Source organism: Callospermophilus lateralis, chromosome 15 (genome assembly GCF_048772815.1).
Source record: "Callospermophilus lateralis isolate mCalLat2 chromosome 15, mCalLat2.hap1, whole genome shotgun sequence".
NCBI lineage: Eukaryota > Metazoa > Chordata > Mammalia > Rodentia > Sciuridae > Callospermophilus > Callospermophilus lateralis.
The window spans coordinates 68196782-68218043 of NC_135319.1; the positions used below are offsets into that span (position 1 = coordinate 68196782).

At 34.3% G+C, this 21262-nt stretch overlaps 1 protein-coding gene across 7 annotated transcripts in view; it reads left to right on the forward strand.

Moving 5' to 3' along the window:
• The window catches only part of Btrc (beta-transducin repeat containing E3 ubiquitin protein ligase), a 188432-nt gene that overhangs the window by 64959 nt on the left and 102211 nt on the right, over positions 1 to 21262 (forward strand). For 4 of the 7 annotated variants that reach the window (XM_076834110.1, XM_076834113.1, XM_076834111.1 and 1 more), the window contains one exon: positions 4215 to 4322. The exons of the other annotated variants lie outside the window; for them this stretch is intronic. In XM_076834110.1, the coding sequence (XP_076690225.1) occupies positions 4215 to 4322 (108 nt within the window). The remainder of the gene's footprint in view (positions 1 to 4214; positions 4323 to 21262) is intronic. 7 annotated transcript variants of the gene reach the window in all.

The following is a 21262-nucleotide window of genomic DNA, read 5'->3' on the forward strand; positions in this document are numbered from 1 at the left end:
CCTGAAGGGCCCTCAATCAGAGAAGAGGATCTGTGACATTACTCCAGGCAGCCAAGAGTGGGGGAGGAGTGGAGGTGTAAATGAATTTGTGCCATTGAATCTGATATGGGCACTGGATATTATATTGTTCCTGAAACACTGGAGGCCCTTTGTTGCAACATTTCAATCTTTTTCAGATTCTTTCAGGTAGCAGAAACCTGCTGTGCTTGCCTTTTTGTTTTGTTTTGGTTTGGTTTGGTGATAACTGGGGATTAAACCCAAGGGCACTCTACTACCACTAAGCTACATCCCCATTTTTTTTTTTTTTTTTTTTAATTCTTACTTTGAGACAGGGTCTCACTAAGTTGCTGAGGCTGGCCTCTCAGCTACCAGCATAGCTCGGATTGCAAATTGCAAGCAAATGCCAACTGCTTCAGGCTTGTTTTTTATTTTCTTGAAGTTCTGGGAGTGGAACTCAAACTTGCTCTACCATTGAGCTAAATCTCCAGCCCATAGCATAGTTTGAAACCAGTTTTTAAATTTTTTCTTAAAAATTTTTTAGAGCTGAGGATGTAGCTTAGTTCTATAGTTTTTGCCCAGTTTGTGTGAGGTACTAGGTTTAATAACCAGCACAGCAGGCCCCCTTCCCCCAAAAAAGAATCAATCTTAGGAATTTCAATATAATTTTCAAGGAAAAACAAAGGTAGAGAACGACATATTTTTCAGATATTTTAAAGGTAAAACTTAAGGGGCATTATTTGTAAGTGTTGAGGGACGGAAAGTCTTTCCACCTTTATTATAAACTGATTTTTTTTGTTGTTGTTACCCTCTTCATTTAGACTGTGCTCCCTCCTAAATTTGAAGATAAGGGAAAGGAGTAAAAGTTACATTCTACTCCATTTATTTTGTAATTATATGTTTTTCCTTAAAGATCTTAAGTGGCATTTACCAGTATGGGTAAGATTAATTGTTACAATACAAACCAATTTGAAAATTAGTTTTTAAATTGAGCTATAATATATAAAAGCTTAACAGCAGTGTACAGATCTGACTATATTCAAGTGCAGTTTTCATACCTATACCAAAATTGTCTTGTAATAATTGGGAATATATCCTCTGTGTGGTGTTTGCAAGTTAATGCTATTTTGGAAATAACACCAGTGTAGCTAGTGGCTTCTCTGGGTATATGTGGCTCATTACTGATCATAATTTTATTTTAGAGTTTTAGTTTAAGGGGATCGAGTGAACTCTTTCAAATTCTTAATTGTTAGGGGAATTTTGATGGAGGATGGGGTGAATGAATGAGGAAGAGCATTAGAATGAGTAAGAGTAAGGAAACTGAGGTAATAACTCATCAAATACATACAGCAAAATTAACACAGATTCTTGAAAGTGGAGGAGACAAATCATTCATACGAGGAATACCTTAAAAACTTAAAAAGGAACACTCACAATTGCAAAAAAGTATACACATTTTAATAAAAAGAGCCTCAAATCTATGGATGAAGGGCTTTAGGTTGGCCTCTAAATCTGACTGTGCTATATGTCATGCAGGTGGTTTCAGTTTGGCTAAAGTTGAGCCATGGACCTCCTCTGAAAGGAAGGGGGAGAAGTGACAAACTGTCTTCCACAGCTTATTCTATTTTCTTCTTCTGTAGTTTCCTAAACCCTTTTTATTTCCTCCTATGTCTTCTACCTCTACTGTGTTTCTCAGATTCAGTCACTCCTTCAGAACAAGTGTGAGACTTTTTTCTACCCATCATATGCAGAACTTTAACTAGCTGATTAATAATATACCATGTATCTCCTTAGTAATAGCATAACAACTAGTAATAACTCATAACAGTGAGTTTTATATTATGGATTTTTAATATGGATGAATTTAAAATTGAGAGAATGTTATAAGAATGTAAATTCCTTGAAGACAGGAATTTTTGTGGGTATTGTTTTATCCACATTGTTCTGTTTCTGATGCCTACAGTACTTAACCACAAGGAAGGGCATTCAGTAACTACTTGTTGACTAAATGATCAAAATATTACTCTCAAGAAAATTTTAACGTCAGGCAAAACATTCTTGATACTTCTAGTCTAGAGCAGTAATATGAGTGGAACAGTAATTCTCAAGGGTATAGAAGCTTTTTAAATCCTTTTTCCTGTATTCCTTTCACCCTACTGCCTTCTCCTTCCAATATAACAATCTCTTACTAAGAACTACTACTGACTGATACTGAAATTATTATAAGCTGTTCTAAGGAGACAAATATGGATTGTCAGGGTAAGAGGGAGAAGGAAATTACAAGTTTAAAGGTATTAGGGCTGAGATGAGCATTTGACCAGATTTCATGGTAGTTAACTAGCTAGAGTATCAGGAAGGACGGGGAAGGAGAGTTGATGTAGGCAGTGGGGAAAGGTCAGATGGATAGTGTACTTTAGAATTTCATATAGTAAATATAGGGAACCATTACAATTTATTATTTTTAGTTTCTTTAAATGTTGTAGATGGACACAATACCTTTATTTATTTATTTTTATGTGGTGCTAAGGCTCAAACCCAGTGCCTCACATGTGCTAGGCAAGTACTCCATCACTGAGCCACAACCCCAACCCCCATTACAATTTACTGATGAGAGTAACATGATAAAATGAAGACAACTATCTCTTTAGCTATGTTTTAAAAATGGATTATAGTTTGAGATGAAGGAACATTGGAAATGGTGAACAATATTCATTGCTATAACAGTTGAAGGTGATTTCATTGTTTTTTGTTTAGTTTTCTAATCCAGTGATGACTTTAGCAGATACCTTTTTTTCTTTTCCTCTCTGTCTGATACCTTTCTTTCGAAGTCTGAGGTGTCTACTTTATGATTTACGAATGAACAAGACAGGAAGAAGAGTTCTGCACTAGAAAGCAGTAGGTCCCTTGTTCTCTACTTTTTAAATTCATGAACATGGATAAATACTTATTTTCTCTTGTGCATTGATTGCCTTAATTGTAAAATGAGGATAATCATCTGAGGGCAGAGGTCTAGATTAGAATATCTTCTGAAGTCCTTTTCAGTCTATTATCCATATATTAATTATAGTCTGTGTGAACCATGAATGTTGTATTTTGCTTCATATATTCATTCCTACTAGAGGGGTTACAGAAGATAAAAGGCCATCATGATAATAACTATTTCAAAATTTCTAAAGTCTAATGTTATGTGTATATTGCTATATTCGAAAACATATATACATTGGGTGTGTTTAGCTATTTAGTATTTTAGTTTTTATTAGACTATATAGCATTCAAGCGGATGGACAGAACTTTAGCCTGGAATACTTTTAGAGAAACTTGAAAAATATAAAAACTGTTCCACAAGATATAGTGTCTTATAAAACTCAGTAATACTGCAATAATATTAATATTGTTTCTTTAGGATTACTAGAAATTGTAATTTCTACCTTTGTTTGCTACTGAATACACATGTATTTTACATATAAACTTTTTGTTTGGATGGTTTTAAGACCAAGAACATTCTTGTCTCTCTGTCTTAGTCTCCTCTCTTTCTTTGTTGTTGTTATCCCTTCTGTTTGGGTTGTTTCTTGCCTCATCCCCCTTTAATCCATCTGGAAAGCTGAAGAGACAGCTGCTATGGTAACTATGTGTTTTGGTTAATGAATAACAGAGTAACAAGATAACATAAAACTTATGCAAACTCTGCAGAATTAGTTGTTATCAAAGTCGTAGGGATATAATATTTTCTTTTTCTTCTAGAAACACTCTTAACTTTCCTGTGGTATTTAATTTTCTAATTTCCTAATATGATATTCTTAGGAGGTATTCTTTCTGCTTAGTCTGCACAATATTTCACCTTGTGAATTTATGGGAGATGAGATGTATAAAGAAAAAAATTGATCAGTTGGATTAAGAAGTAGTAGTTTTCCTTTAGATAAATAAATAGAAGAATAGGGACAAAAACTTACTGGTGTGTGTGTGTGTGTGTGTGTGTGTGTGTGTGTGTGTATTTTTAACCTATAACTTCTTTGTTCCCCTTGCTTTTTGGCTAGTAGTGCCCCTTTTGAGTTTTTCTCTGGGGTTAGAATCTGTAAGTAGTACGTTTCTTGAAAGTGTTTCTATCATAAAGGCCAGCTGCAACTGGATTATTGCTTTCAGCCTAGCCTTGAAAATTCCTGTAATCTGTGCCATCCTGTTTCATACTGTCCCATCTCATAGTTGTCCTCTCTCTGCAGTGCTCTATGCCCAGGTCTCTGTGGCTGGGCTGCTCCAGCCTGGCGGACAGCATGCCTTCGCTGCGATGCCTGTATAACCCAGGGACTGGCGCACTCACAGCTTTCCAGGTACTTTCTCTGTCTCTGTGGGTTATTTGCGGGCATTAGTATGTGTGTGTTTCTAGTTCACTAGTATGTCTGTCGTTCTTTCCCATGCTTTACTTATATTCACCTTTTTTCCTTCATGGTATCTGTATTTGACATCACTCAATATTTCTTTAATGATTCACTTTTAATGTAGATCTAGACTGATGCAGTATTAAGACATTCTTATCACTATCACGTTTGATTTATCAAAATGGCATAGTACAATTGACTGTAGGTTTTTAGATATAGAAGAAGTGTACTAGTAAATTTTAAAGTAATCTGAATATATAGCAATTTAGCATGTAATGTTTGCTCTGAACCTACATAAAGCCAGTTAATGTAATTAATTAATTAATTATAATCATTTGTCTAAACACCTTATATTTTTATGATTACTAAAAAATATGCAATATCGTATGTAGAGTATCTTTTGGTTAATACGTGTGTGTGTATTTGTGTGTGTGTATATACACATACATATACATACATACTATGTTTTATTTATATCTTGATTAATGTTCCTAGTTTCAAGTGAAAAGGCCTTTCAGACCCTTGGGTACATTATTCACCTTGAGACAGTCCAGTTGTGTTTGCATGGATTGACAAGATTATAGTTTCCCCCAGCCTTTCTTAGAAGTCAGTAGGCCAGTTCCATAATGTACAAGGAAATATAGAAGACGACGACAGAAGTTGTGAAAAAGGGCTTGGTGCTCATTGCTTATGGATTTAGGTACTGGGAATGATGGTTTTCCTTGGCAGGAGCGTTATCGGTCTACCTTAGGTTTTTTAAATTTGTGTTTTGCATTTCATAGTAATACACAACATTAGTTTAGTTTAGTTTTGTTTTAAATCAGGTTTTGTTGTTGTTGTTGTTTGTTTTCTGTTTTTGTTTTGTGGTACTGGGAGTTGAACCTAGGACCTCACACATGCTCAACAAGCTTGCTGAGACTGGCTTGAACTTGTGATCTTATATCTTCCTGCCTCAGTCTCCTGAGTCACTGGGATTACAGGTGTGTGTTGCCACTTATGGACCCCTTTGCACTCTTAAGAAAATTATTGAGGACCTCAAAGTGCTATTGTTTATATACATTGTATCAGTTGATATTTATTATATTTGAAATCAGAGCTAAGAAATTTCAGTGTTATATAATCATTCATTTTAAAATATAATAAACCTATACAAAATTAATATAAAGAACATTTTTGTGAAACAACTATTTTCAGAAAATTAAGACTAGCATTGTATTACATTTTCACAAATCGAATGTTTGGATAATAAAACACAAGTAGATTCTCTCTTCTGCTTCTACCTTCAGTCTTGCATGTTTTGTCTGAAATAATATATAAAGAGTAGCTGGCCTCTCACAAACAACAGTTTAAAAAGGTAGAAATACTTTAATATACTTTTCAGGCAATTATAATTTATTAAAGATTAGTTGCAATGTGGGATCTGAACCCATATCACTGAACTACTTCTGTTATTGTATTAAAATCCATTGGTCTTAGTTTTTTCAAAAATCATCCTGAAAAAGTTGGATATCCATATGCAAAATAATGAACCTTGACTGCTAAATTGTACCATATACAAAAATTAACTTGAAATGGATAATGGGCCTAAATATGAACCAAAATTATAAAAACTAGGACTGGGGTTGTGGCTTAGTGGTAGAGTGCTTGCCTAAAAGAAGTTACTTTTTAAAAAATGATAAAATTAATAGAAAATTTAGGAGAAGAAATTATTTGTGTCTTTGGGTTAGGCAAAGATTTTTTAGATAAGTAGGTGAGTGCGCACACACACAAAACACACATACACACACACACACAGACACACACACCAATCTATGAACCATAATCGAAGTACTGACAAATTGTATTTAATCACTGTTTAAAACTTTTTCACCTCAAAAGATACAGTTTTAAAAATTAACATGTAGGGCTGGGTATGTGGCTCAAGCAGTAGCGTGCTCGCCTGGCATGCATGTGGCCCGGGTTCGATTCTCAGCACCACATACAAACAAAGATGTTGTGTCCGCCGATAACTAAAAAATAGATATTAAAATTCTCTCTCTCTCTTTCTCTCTCTCCCTCTCTCACTCTCTCTTTAAAAAAAAAAAAAATGAACATATAAGTGGAGCATGGTGGCCTATACCTGTAATCCCAGCAATTCAGGAGGCTGATGAAAGGAGGATCACAAGTTCGAGGCCAGCCTCAGCAATTTAGCAAGACCTTCAGCACCTTAGCAAGATCCTGTCTCAAAATAAAAAGGCTAGGGATATAACTCAATGGTAGAGCACCCCTGGAATTCAGTCCCCAGTACCAAAACAAACAAAAAAACAAACTGGAAGAGAATATTTGTAAATTGTATAGCTGATAGAAGACTTGTATTCTTTTTTTTTTTTGGTACTAGGGGTTGAACTCAGGGGCACTCGATATCTGAGCCACACATCCTCAGCCCTGTTTTGTATTTTATTTAGAGACAGGGTCTCATTGAGTTGCCTAGTGCCTCACCTTTGCTAAGGCTGCCTTTGAACTCATGATCCTCCTGTCTCAGCCTTCCTAGCCGCTGGGATTATAGGTGTGTGCCACTGCAGAAGACTTGTATTCTGATTATCTAATGCAGTCCTCCTACATAATAAGATAAACTACCCAGTAAAACAGTAAGCAAAAAATTTGAATAGATAGAACACCAGAGAACATAGACAAATAGCAAATAAGCACATGAAAAGATGCACAATATTTTTAGTCATGGAAATGCAAATTAAAAATAACATTGAGATACTACTACATGTTGCCTACATGCCTCATCTCACTCTTAAATTTGGACATAGAAATTTAATAAGCCTTAGGTAGTTAGTATGTCCTAGCTCAATTTGAGAAATGTGTAAGCAGAAGCGATTTCTTCTAGCTGTTGACCTCTACAGTATCCAATAGAGTGTTCTTTAATAGTTAGGGCTCAATAAATACTGATGATTTGAACTATATTCAATAAGTGGTAAAGATAATCATGTGTAATTAAAAATCATACAAGTTTAAGTCTTTTGACATGAATATCAAGATATCCAGAAAAATTCAAATTTTTTATTTTGGCCTAAAGCAATCTTGAATTTAAACTCAGTAGGAAATAATTGTGAGTAAATGCATCATCACGATAGGTTTTTTTCTAAATCTGGTATTAATCAACATTTAACGTATACTTATTTTTCTCTAATTATTCCTCATAAAAGGTAGGCTTAGAGGTTTTGCTGGAAAATTCAGGAATAAATTTGGTGTATAGGTCCTGAATTGTATTGAAGAGTGAAATTGTATATTATATACAGAAAAGAGATGCTTGTGAAATATCTTAGAGTAGAAGCCCTCTGTGGTCAGTGCATGGTATAGTGATTAAGAGCATGAACCCCGATGCTGAATTGCCTGGGTCTTAAGTCTCATTCTTTGATTTTCTAGGTACAACGTTTGTGCAAGTACTTGACCTGTCTGAACCTCAGTTTTCTTAAGATAATAGTATTTATCTTATAGGGGTGATATTAGGATTAAATAAGTGATTATATTAAGTCCTTAAAACAATCACTGGTGGCTGGGGTTGTGGCTCAGTGGTAGAGTGCTTGCCTAGCAGTTGTGAGGCATTGAGTTTGATCCTCAGCACCACATTGAAGAAAAAAAAAGAAAATAAATAAAGTTATTATGTCCATCAGTAACTAAAAATATATTTAAAAAAACAATAGCTGTCAGATTAATTAATTTTATGTTGTTAGAAAAATGTATAGAAGAGGTAGGTTTGGAGTCTCTCAGCAAAAACTATTTTTCACCTCTACATAAAATAGTATGTTTTTAAATATTTTTTTTCATCATGTACTGCACAATTCTGGTTTTTAAGGAAACCCACCTTTGGTTCAATTTTTGATGATAATAGTGCTATGAATATTTTTTCTTTGCTTATCTTCAACAAGGTCATTATTATAATTTATGTAGCCAAAATGGAAGAAATTGGCTTATGTACTAGTTTCATTCTAATTTGTTTTATGTCACATTCAGCATACACTGGTGCTTGATTGCTTTCTGACTAATTAGCAGAAACAGGACTTGAATCTAGCACTTCCACTGCTGGAATTATGGTAGTCTTTGTAAGTGTGTATCTTTCTGGTTTAGATTTTATTTTTTAATTCAGTTTTTGTTGTTGTTTGTTTTAAGTAAAACTTACAATGAAATACACAGATCTTAAGTGTATTCTGAGTGAGTTTTGACAAACTGAATACATTTGGGTAATCTAACTTAAAAAATACAGAATATTTAGAAAGTATCCTTAATATAACTCCTTCCAGTCACTACTCATCCCCTATATGCAATGACTGTTCTGGTTTGCCACAAAAATTAGTTTTGCATGGTTTTGGACTTCATGTAAATGCAGTCATATAACATATATTTTTTTGTGTCTGTTTTCTTTTGATCAGTATGATGTTTTTGAGATTTATTCATGGTGTATGTATTAGTTTATTCTTTTCCATTGCTGAGTATATTTAATTGTATTAGTATACCACAAGTTGTTTATTCATTCATTTATTGATAGTCATTTGGATTGTTTCCAATTTTTTTTTGCCTGTTTTGAATCTATAAACAATTTTGTAGAAGTTTTTTTTTTTTTTTCCTTTTTTGCCACATGTTTATATTTCTCTTGGGTAAACACCTAAGTGTGGAATTGCTGGCCATAAAGCAATTTTACTGTGGTGCTGGGGATTGAACCCAGGGCCTTGTGCATGCGAGGCAGGTACTCTACCAACTGAGCTATGTCCTGAGCCCAAGCAAGTATATTTTTGACTTTAAAAGAGAAATATTTCTTCAAAGTGGTTGTTCATGTAGGAATGCTAATTTTTGCTAATATTGTCAAATATGCTTAAGGAATTGTTGCATTCTTTTAATAAGTTTGAAGCATTTTAAGAAGTCAGGATTCTTAGATGGCAGTAGAGAATTAACATGGAGTCATTGCTGAATTTTTTGATTATCCTTAGTAACTCAGGTTGAAACTACATGTTGAGATGGTTTAATCATTGATATTTCAAACCACACATTTTAAACTAGGAACTAAGAAGATGCTAAAAATTATTATTATTTAAATTGATTTTATGAGGAATATTTACTTGGAACATATTATCATTCCTTTGGTTTATTCTGGAGAATATATGGGTGATTAACAGAATGTCTGTTGATTAACAGAGGATGTATTTGCTTGTCCTCAGCAAGTGGTGATCTTATAATTTATAATATTAAATGAGCAATAGAGAGAAAGTACTTTAAAATAGCTAAGTAATTAAAATCCTTTATCTTTCTTTAGTCATTGAAAAGGAGGAGAAATAAAATTTTGCTGGTAAATGTGATAAAATGTGATAAAAATGCTGGTAAATATGATCTTAGAATATTTTAGGCGTCAAGTATAGCTAGTAATTTTAGGGAAATCTTGAGCTAAGTGAATCTATGGTATTTTTAAATTAGTTAGGGTCCCTTGTTGGTTGAAATTGTTGGGGGCTGAATTCAGGAAAGATATTGTGCTTTATTACCTAAGGAAGCTTAGAAATCTACTAAATCTTGCTGTCTACAAAGTGAAATGTTAAAATGGACCAATACTAGGAAAATTAAGCAATGTTTTATATTTCTATACATCTATATATATGTATACACACAATACATATATACTTACATATATGACAATTTTATGGTTGAGATTTTAGGGGACTAAAGATTATCACATTGAATACAAACTAACATTTAAATCGTATAATGAAAACTATTCTATAACAAAAGTGCTTATCAATCTAACTGATACCCACCCATTGCATGTGAATAATTTCAGTACAGCACAATTTCTATACAATAAAAGACTCAGTTCTTTTTTGTGCCCGTGTTAACATTTGACCTATGTTTATCTCAGTTGAAACTCTCTCATCGAGGTTTACAGAATGTGACAAAAAATATTTCTGCTTGTTTTGTAAGGAAAGTTTGTTTCCCTGTTATACAACTCATTTATCATGGATGTAAATTACTTATTGACTATTACACTGATTTTGACTGCTTTTTTATCTTGTGAGCAAGTTGCTCACATGCTTTTTTTACTTTGTTGTTGTTGTTATTATTATTATTATTATTACTATTATGGTGCTGGGATTGAACCTAGGGCCTTGTGCATGCTAGTTGAGTATACTACCAAGCCCACTCAAATGCTTTTAGAATGTAAAAGTTTGAATCTGGTTTATATCCTATTATTCCTTCCTCTCATGTAATTCTTCAAAAGTTTAAAATTTGTGGTTCCCCATGGTGCAGTGCAAAATGGAGAGAGAATTCCAATCACTTGAAAATAACACAGCATTTGACCCAAATTTCTTGCCTCTTTGTCTTTGCATATCCTGTTCTCCCTATATGAAAAACCCTACCCCAAACACCTATCCTCCCTTACTCCTTCCCTGTTTCCATTTTGTCTTCCTGGTACTTCCTGATCCACCTCAAATTGAGATAAAACAAGTCTCCCGATTATCCTTTCTCCCTTAAACTGATCAGAGCACCTGTACCCAGACTATGCAGTAGATACTGTTCTATCTTTGATACACTAGTTTTGTATATTCATCTCTGTCCCCCATTAGATTATGAGTTCTTTGAGGGCAGGTTATTGTATTCATTTCATATTCCCATTATCAAGGACAGTACTTTATAACTTTCACTAAATTAATGAATGAATAGATTTAGATAATTTAGAAAAATCCCATGAAGACCATAAGGGATGGAAATAAAGAAAGCATTGAGTTGCTATTGGTACCTGCATGTACACATAAAAGTTCTGGATTCAGAAAGAAACCATGATAATCAAACAATCATTCCAAAGACCACACATTTTCACAGAAAAGAGAAAACCAGGCTAATTTGTGGGCAGCCTTCAAATTATATACAGTTGGCTTTTATGTAAGCCAAGATGGTCCCTCTGAATTGGATTCTTTTTTGGTGGGGGCTGGGGTGGGGGTGGGTACCAGGGATTGATCTCAGGAGCACTCAACCACTGAGCCACATCCCCAGCCCTATTTTGTATTTTATTTAGAGTTTCACTGAGTTGCTTAGCACCTCACTATTGCTGAGGCTGACTTTGAACTCATGATCCTTCTGTCTCAGCCTCCTGAGCCGCTGGGATCTGAAATGGATTCTGTATATCAAATTCTGACTCTTGTTGATAAATGTGCACATTTCAAATTATTAAATTTTGCCACAGCCAGCTAACAGTTCAGTTTCAGTGATGTTACATCTTTATCTTTATAGCAGTGCATGTTTGTGTAATTATTTGACTATTTTATTGCATCTTACCCTTGCTCTATAAAAGAACAGACACTGGGAAAACTAAAATGCTAATAGTAATAAGGAACAGTCTACAGAAAAGATAGGAATCACCGAGTACACAGAAAGTGACCCTCTAGCCTTCGTTAGGCACAAAATTAAAGCACACATACAAAGTGTTAGAAATATATTATTGAAGATTATGCCTTAAAAATAAATTGTAATTTTTGATTTTAAAACATTTTATCTAACATTGAAATCCATTATTCAGTGAGAAAAGTAGAACCTACATTTTAAATCTACATTTCCACTACATTTTTTTATCTTATCCTGATAAGAGTCTGTATTATAGAGATGACATCTTGCATTGACTTGTCTTTCCAGATGCTTGTTGATTATTTAAATACTCTAATTATTTAAATAATAATATTTCCTTTATTATTGAGTATTTTGATGTGCCTGTGAAAAAGTTAATGTTCACCTACAGACATGATATTATCTAATGTTTAGAGTAAATCAAATCATTGTGAGGCAATCAGATTTCCTTAATTTTTTTGTTCTTCTTGATTAGATCTGAATAGTTAAAAATCTTCACAAAGGGGTTTATTGCTTATTTGTTTATGTTGAATCATGTTGGACTTTCCCTAATTGCCCTAACTTCAACACAACCTTTAATAGCAGAAGGGAGAGTGCAGGTACCCCAGGGGGCCTGAAGTTGCCCCAGTTCAAGCAGCACAAACCAGAAGAATAGAATTGATGAGAACTTTAAGAGGATGATGGGAGTCTCTGTGGATGCCTTATCTTATAAGACAGATTCTTGCTGTGGGCAGTTAAGACTCACCTGTATCTTCTGGAGAGGTACATATTACTTTCTTTATATTCCAAGATTTCTTGTTATTGCCATCTTTGTATTGACTGAGCAGAGGCTATGGTACTATAGAAGTTCTTTTTGTGCTATTCAAGAATCATTATTAGTGGTTGTATGACTGCCACAACCATTTGAACCTTCTTTCACTCTTATTTTGCTTTATGTGGTAGTGTTTTATGTTTTGCTATCCTTCCTTACGTTGATTTCTAGACTTTGGTATTTTATGTGGACTGCCAATATGTAGAATCTTGGTAGATGGACAGTATTTAGAAAACTCCCTTCTTATTTGTTTATTTTTGTGGTACTAGAGATTGAACCCAGGAGCTCTCTATCCTTGATCGACATTCTCCAGTTCTTTTTATTTGTGTTTTAATTTTTCTAAGTTCTAAGTTGTCCACCAGACTGGCCTCAAACTCAGAATACTCCTGCTTCAGCCTTCCAAATAGCTGGTATTATAGGCATGTTCTACTGTGACTGGCCCTTGTCATTTAAGTCAGGTTATTTAAGTATGGTTTAATTAAAACAAAGACCAATTTCTTGACTTTTTTTTTTAAGCTACAGAAACCTCTATGAAATTGTAGTATTTCTGCAACTAGTATAACTCCACATCATGTACAACCACAAAAATGGGAAGTTATACTCCACGTATGTATGATATATCAAAATATCTTCTACCATCATATATATCTAAAAATAACAAAAAAATTTTAAAAACAAAAATTACACAAACTAAAAAAGAAATTGTAGTATTTCACTATTGGGAGCTGATACACGTGAGTTTTGTTTTTCTTGAGAATCATGTTGAGTAGTTTTGATCTTTTCTATATTCTCTTACCTAGTCATCTGGAGATCAAGTCTATTATATTTTGAAATTGTTATTTGGGCCTGAGTACATCATGATGAAATGAGACTTTGCAGTCTACCTTCTCCTGCTGAGTTGTCTCTCATCTGACTTTTAAAGTTCTCAGGTGTCCATTCAAATCCTCTAGACCTTTGTTGCAAATCTAGTATCTGTGACTTGGTATGAATTAAGTTGGAATTCCATGCCTTGTAAAATTATCATGAAGTATTCATTTGCATACATGATCCATGAGCAAGTTCAAGTCTTAGCCTGACTGGATCTAATTTTTTGGTGTGTTAGACTGGATAGCCATAAACAGAAGAGAAAGAGTAGAGGGATAAGTAATCACACTTTTTCGTGACATATGCCCTCCACACACACATTAGTTTAAACTAGTAAATATAAAGCTTTTGTGTATAAACACTACAAGTTTTTATATTTGAGTAAGCATATGATTAGCTTTATTAAATATAATTACTGCCTGGTGCAGCAGCACACACCTGTAACTCCAATGGCTCCAAAGGTTGAGGTAGGAGGATTGCAAGTTCAAAGCCAGCCTCCACAACTCAAAGAGGTCCTGAGCAACTTAGTGTGAGATGCTGCCTCAAAATAAAAAGTAAAAAGGGCCAGGGATGTGATTCAGTGGTTAAGTGCTCCTGGGTTTAGTTTAAATCCCAGTACCAGAAGGTGGGGGGGAACCCCGTGTGTGTGTGTGTGTGTGTGTGTGTGTGTGTGTGTGTGTGTGTGTTAGAGTTGCTGTTGGTCATTGTAGTTTGTACATGAACTATTGTTTTGGAGAGTACCAATTTCTTCACTAGTAATAAACCATAAGGGATAAGGGAAATATCTAATATAATGTTAGTATAGTATATTTCCCCTAGATTTTTAAATTGGCAGGTCATTTATTTATTTATTTATTTATTGTTTGTTTGTTTGTTTTTTAAGCACTTCAACTTCAGCATTGTACAGTCTTTTGAGGGGAATTGGCAAATGAGGACAAAATGGGTACAGGATTCCAACAGCTTGAAAATAACACAGAATTTGACCAAAATCTCTTTTGTATTCCCTACTCTGGTTCTGTTCCAGCAGTACTGGAAATGTGCCTATGGACTATTTACAGTGAGATTATAAAACTGAATCATGATTTTGGTGAATAGAAGCCAGAGCATGAGGCTCCAGCACCCCAGCTGGCAGTAAGCTCTCCCTAGGTTTATGAATGTAGTTAGATGGCCCCCAACTGTTTACAAGACAGCAGAGGTGAGATCTTTGATTGACAAGTCAGAAATGCATTAGATCATTCTCTCTGCCAGTCTCTGGTTCATGCTGTTAAAAATGTCAGCCTCCAAGTTTGAATGGCAGCCTGAGGGCCTTAGAAGCTTTTTGTTTTCTGAGATGGAAACACAAATTGGATGTGTGCCTGAGCGCTTCATCCTGGGCTGTAATTTCATCTTTTAGCTAAGAACCACAAGGTACACGAGCAAAGCACCCTGTAAACAATAATACTGTGGAAAAAAAAATAAACAAGGTCGTGTTTCTGGTACGTTGATCCGATGGTGTCCTGACCTCTATCACGTTGAACATCTCCACTCTGATTGCTGTTCCCTTTGGCATTACAATGAGAGAAAGAGAGACTGACATAGAGGAAAAGATTTAAAGTTGCAGTGTCGTTGCACATTCCTTGTATAGGCTATGAAATATTGAACTGTCAGAATGTGACACTTGGTTTTTTAAGCAACCTTTCTTGTTTGAGGTGTTTGCAGTTCATTCCTTTCTCCCCCATTTGTCTGCTTTCATTGATATGGTTGGGAGTAGTTGCCTTAAATGCATGAAAAAGAGACAATGTTAAAGAGGAGTGGAGCCAATAGAGCCAAATAAACTTAACACTGGAACATAAATGCAGGCTGTGAGGTGTGGCAAAGGAGATTAAAGTTGGGTTACTACTTTAATATTGAGGTTTATGGAATACCCTATTGAAGAGAGAATCCCCTTAAGATCCCAATTCTGTTTTTGTGGGGGCAGGAAGTTATGAAAGCTGTAGTGGGTAAAGATGGGAGATGCAATGACCTGATTTGTTAAACTGATAGCCTACTATATGCAGTATTGTTGGTAATTTAACCCAGCTATTTTATTTATTGGTCTAATTATCCAGTGTCTTTGACAAGTGGTCAAATTATGAAAGACTAAAATAGTAACATTTAAAAAATGTGCAAATTTTGTATTATTTAGTTTTGGTATTGGGGTGAGCCCAGGGGCACTTTATCACTGAGCTACATCCCTGGTTCTTTTTTATTATTTTTAAATTTGATACAGGTCTTGCTAAGTTGCTGAAATTCTTGCTAAATTGCCGAGGCAGGCTTTGAACTTGCAATGCTTCTGTCTCAGGATTACAGGTGTGCACCACTGTGCCCAGCACATTTTGTATTTATAGTAAGGTTCATGAATAGGTAATATGGAAGAATCATTATGCTTGTATCAGTCCAACTTAATGATTCATGCACAGAAAATCCGTGTTGTAAAAGCCACCACTTATTTCTTTAGAACATATTTTCTAGTAATAGAATGAGGTTTCTATTGTTTAAGTTGCAATATATCTCAAAACAATAATTTTTTTTCCCCCCAATGAACCCAACACTACTGATAGATATAGTCCCTTTGTCTTCATTTGGGTAGAATAGAATTTACAAGTCAATTTTTTTTTGTGTGTGGGGGGGAGTTCTTTTTAGCTGAACATAACATTAGGATTTCTTTTTGTGTGTGTGTGTGTGTGTGTGTGTGTACCAGAGATTGAACCCAGTGGTGCTTAACCAGTGAGCCACATCCCCCATCCCCAACCTTTTTTTATTCTTTAATTTAGAGACTTGGTCTCCTTGAGTAGCTTTAGGACCTCACTAAGTTGCTGCTGGCTCTGAACTAACAATCCTCCCTCATCCTCCTGAGCTGCTGGGATTACAGGTGTGTACCATCACACCTGGCTTCATTTTGACACAAAAGCATGGAATATAATTTGATCTATTTAAGTCTCCATTACTTCCCTTTTCTTTTTCCCTCCCAATTTACTTTCCTCTACTCTACTGAGTGACCTTTTGTAATTCTTCCAAAGTATGGAAAAATATTTGTGTCCAAGGTATGTTTTTTTTTTTTTTTATTGGTGGTTTTAAAGGACAATTATGTAGTTTAGCCCTCTCCTTCAAATGAGAAAGGCAAGAATTATTGTCTGTCATGAATACATAGTGAAGTGCACTGAAAAAATGGTTCAGTCATTCTTGACATTTCTTAAATCTTCCTTTGAGGTTATGTTGGAAAGAGAAGAGATAGATAGTATTTGTAAATACTGCTCCTTTGTATCCAGAATTATGACCTTAAAAATTGAGCGCTTAGAAAATAAGACCAAGGGCTGGGGCTGGGGCTCAGTGGTAGAACGCCTGCCTCCCACATGTGAGGCACTGAGTTGGATCCTCAGCACCACATAAAAATAAAATAAATAAAGATATTTGTGTTCATCTACAACTAAAAAAAAAATTTTTAAAAACAAAGAAAGTAAGACCAAAAGGAAGGATATTAAAAATTAGTTGCTGTTGTTTTTAAGTATTGCTCTATAGTTTTAAAGTGAAAATATTGATGCGTATTTGCAGATAAACTCTGAGAACCTACTGTGTTGTCTGTGTGGAGGAGTTTTCAAAACTCATTCTTCTAGAAATTGATTTTTCATTGACTGATTTCTACAGGATAAATGAAAACAAGCCACTCTTTTCAGTCTTGTAAGAATTATCTATCTAAGGAATGAAACAAATATGCAATTTATGGAATCTCCTAAATCTACTACTGTAAAACTACAAGATTTCTTCTTCCCCTGGTATGTTATTATAGAGGTACAACTATATAAAAGCCCAGAGACTGTGAGGCAGGCCTCCATTATAGTGATTCGCTTTATTACTTAAACTCCAGCTTTGTCTCATGAGCAAAAAATCAATGTATTCATAGAACCATAGAATCTCAGCTTTGGAAAGGACATCACAGAATAATCTAGTAACATAAATTTCATAATACAGGAATCCTTTATAAAGTGTTAGTGGAGGTCATCCCGTCTGTACTTGATCACCAACATTACTAGAGAGCTGAACTTCTTCAGGCATTTCATTTTATTCTTTGTTGGTTCTATTGGAAATTTGTCCCTCAAGAAGGAACTAAACTTTATTCACCCACTAGTTCTAACTCTACCTTTTGTAGCAATATAGAGTGATTGTTCTCTTTTTCATGTACAGTTGGCCTTCCTTATCCTTGGGTTCCCCTTTTGGGGATACAGTTACAAATTTGAAATGTAGTTTAAGCCTCTGATGGTTACATGTGTACTGAACATGCACAGGCTTCTTTTTTTTCTTGTTTTTATTCCATAAACAATTATTTAATATTGAGCAATATTAAATATATTACTATAAATGGAATGTTAGTAACTATAAAATTATACTAAATTACACAAGACAGCAGAATGCATTTTGATGCATCATACAAAAATGGAGTGAATTACGTATTATAAGTAATCTAGAGATGGTTTAAAGTATATGGGAGGCTTTCTTTTATTTAGGTGCTTGTCTTAGTGTTGACAAACCAGTGTGAATCCTGGAAGAATAAATTTGATTTCCATTGTCATACAAATGCTATGCCATTTAATACAAGATACTTGACCATCTGAAGATTTTTATATCTGCTGGAGGGGGAGGGGGTTTGTTTCATAACCAATCTTCTGTGGACATGGAGAGACAATTATATTTATGTATCATGTTACTTATATCTTATTACAGGTTAGGTGTTTCTGGTTCTGTTAGTGTTTCTTTGGAAAATATCAAGAATCATTCATGCTATTTTTGTAACTTTCTTTTTTGGTTGATATCATTCTGAGTGTCTGTCCTTGTACGTGTATCCCACCTTGACATTGTCCTTATTATAGTGTGGCATGCATAAGTAGGAATAGTGCCACAAAAAGTATACAGTAAGGGCTGGGGCTGTAGCTCAGTGGTGGAACATTACATGAGGCCCTGATTTTCCATCCCTACGACTGTGCCCCTCCCCCCCCAAAAAAGAAAGTGCAATATGCTAGTGTGTAAAAATTATATGATAATATAGAACACAGTGTAGATAGATGCATTTTATTTGGAACATCATTTGGATAATGTAAGTTTTTTAAAAAATATTTATTTTTTAGTTATAGGTGGACACAATATCTTTATTTTATTTTTAGGTGGTGCTGAGGATTGAACCCAGTGCCTCATGCATGCTAGGCAAGTGTTCTACCTCTGGGCCACAACCCCAGTCCATGAATAATATAATTTAATACTGCATATACGTCTTTGATTTGGGTGATAGAAAAATTCTAGAAACATAGCCTGTGTTTGTTTCCTGATTTTTTTTTTTGCCAAAAAAGGCATAGGTAAGCACTTTGACAAATGACATGATGTAGTAGAATATCTGAGTGGTATATGTATTTTAAACCTAGCTCCAGTTCCTGAAGATGGTGAACATCTGCTTAGAGGTATTGTAGAGCTCCACAATGCACTAATTGAATTACTCTTTTCTGGAGTTGCTGACTGCACTAATTGAATTAGAGAGAGAGAGAGAGAGAGAGAGAGAGAGAGAGAGAGAGAGAGAGAATGAATGTGTGTGTGTGTGTGTGTGTGTGTGTAAAACAGATAATTCCAACCTTAACAGGAAAGATTGTGAGAGACATGACTGATGGTGTGTACTGTGCTGCTATCTAATGGCAGCCTATGGAACTACTACATGGTCTCTAGGGAGGAGAATGCAGTCATCTGATCTAGTATGACCTCAGTCTAACCCCGTCCACAGTAGCTCAAATGGTCCTAGGGTACATTTTTGTGATTTTTAAATTGAAAAGGAAAGATTGTGATGAACTTCTTCATGAAAAATGATATGTTTTATTAAGCATAAAGTTTTTAATGAAATATTAAGTACTAAGTTGCATATATTAAACCAAATTAAAAATTTCTAATCTTTATTAGCTAAAAAATTAAAATTAATAATGGGTCATATTCTTTCTCATTGTGCCTTTAATGTAACATAAATGTAAAAAGCAATTGCATTTTTGAAATGTCTTAGCATTATACAAAGAATGAATTCTTAAATAGACCCTCTTTTTGGTTGACAGAAATTGAGGTCAGTCAATTTTAAAAGCATTATGAGATTTTGTTGTGTATTTAATTTTGCTTACATAAGATGAAAAATTGTTACAGAAAAAAAATTTAATGATAACAGTATCAGAGTGAGTTCTATCTCTGTTCTACTTAATAGTTGGAACTTTAATTTTACCACAAATTTGCACAAGTTTGAAAGCCTCCAAAATAAACTAGGTAAGTTTGTTCCCTTTTTTTTTAAAACAAAAAGAATCTCTTAATCACAATTTCTTTATTGGTGCATATTAATTATGCAGAATGGCAGATTTCATTGTATTGTATTGGTACCCGCCTATAACATTATTTGATTAATTTTACTCCTCAGTAACTCTCCTTACCTGCCTCTCCTCCCTCTCTGCTTTCTCCTCCACCTTGTTGGTCTCCTTTCTGCTTTCATGACATCCCCTTTTTTGTTTTGTTTTGTTTTTCTCCTTTTTCCACTGGCTTTTATATATGAGAGAAAACATACAATACTGTCTTTATGAGTCTGGCTTATTCCACTTGACATGGATGCTTTCTAGTTCTATCCATTTTCCTACAAATGACACAATTTTGTTCTTCTTTGTGGCTGAATAAAACTTCTTTTATTAATTCATCAATTGATGGATACCTAGGTTGATTCTGTAACTTGGCTATTGTGAATTGTGTTGTGATAAACTTGGGTGCACATATATCTCTAAAGTATGCTGGCTTTAATTCTTTTGAATAAATACCAAGGAATGGTATAGCTGAAGCATAAATAGTTCTATTTTGAGTGTTAGTTACAATTTATTGATTTTTAAAAACATATGAACATATAATTCTATATAACTTACTAAAAGCAAATACACTGAGGACAAATCACATGAACTATATTTTCTTTCATTTTAATTTTAGGCATTTTAACTTGCAAAATAGCCTTAACAGAAAAATACATACATACATATATATATATGTATGTATATGTATATATGTGTGTGTGTGTGTGTGTGTGTATAAAATACTTGATTTATAGAATGCATACACTATCATTCAATAATAGAAAAGTGCTGTTGGTTGCCTGGCTGAGCATTTAAAATGATCTCTCTCAATTTTATTACATGAAAGAAACAGGTGTAAAGTATAGAAGTTGTAATTTTTTGTGATCTTTACTATTTGAATATGCCAATATTTTGGCTGAATTTATTTTTTATTGTAAGATTAAGCTTTTTAGGTCTCTTGTACAAATAGTTTTTATTAAAATTATGCACTTTTTATATCAGCCTTAAGGACATATTACTGAGTTAGAAAATGTTTTGACATCACATAGATCTGAAGCTTTGCAAATAACATGGCTTTTGAAAACTAACTACACCTCTATTCAGTCATGTACAGAGTACCTTCTGTGTATCAGGTACTACAAAGTATTGGGCATAAATTAAGATTCAGATACTATTCTCAAGTAGCTTTTAGTTATTTATTAGCCATTTTTGGAAAACTTTTGTATTAGTCACTATGCATATGATTTTGGGGGAAATACTATTATTAATTACTATTGATTTAATTCCCTAGAGATGTGGTTTAATAGCAGCCCTAGGAAAGTAGTATATACTTGTGTTCATGTCACTTACAGCTCATCTCAACTGAAAAGACTGCTACACATATTTTAGAGTACTCTGTTTCTTAAATGGTTTTCCTTTCTACCTTTACACTTCCAAAGGAGCAGTGATGATTCTGATACCTCTACATGTAGATTAAAGAAGGG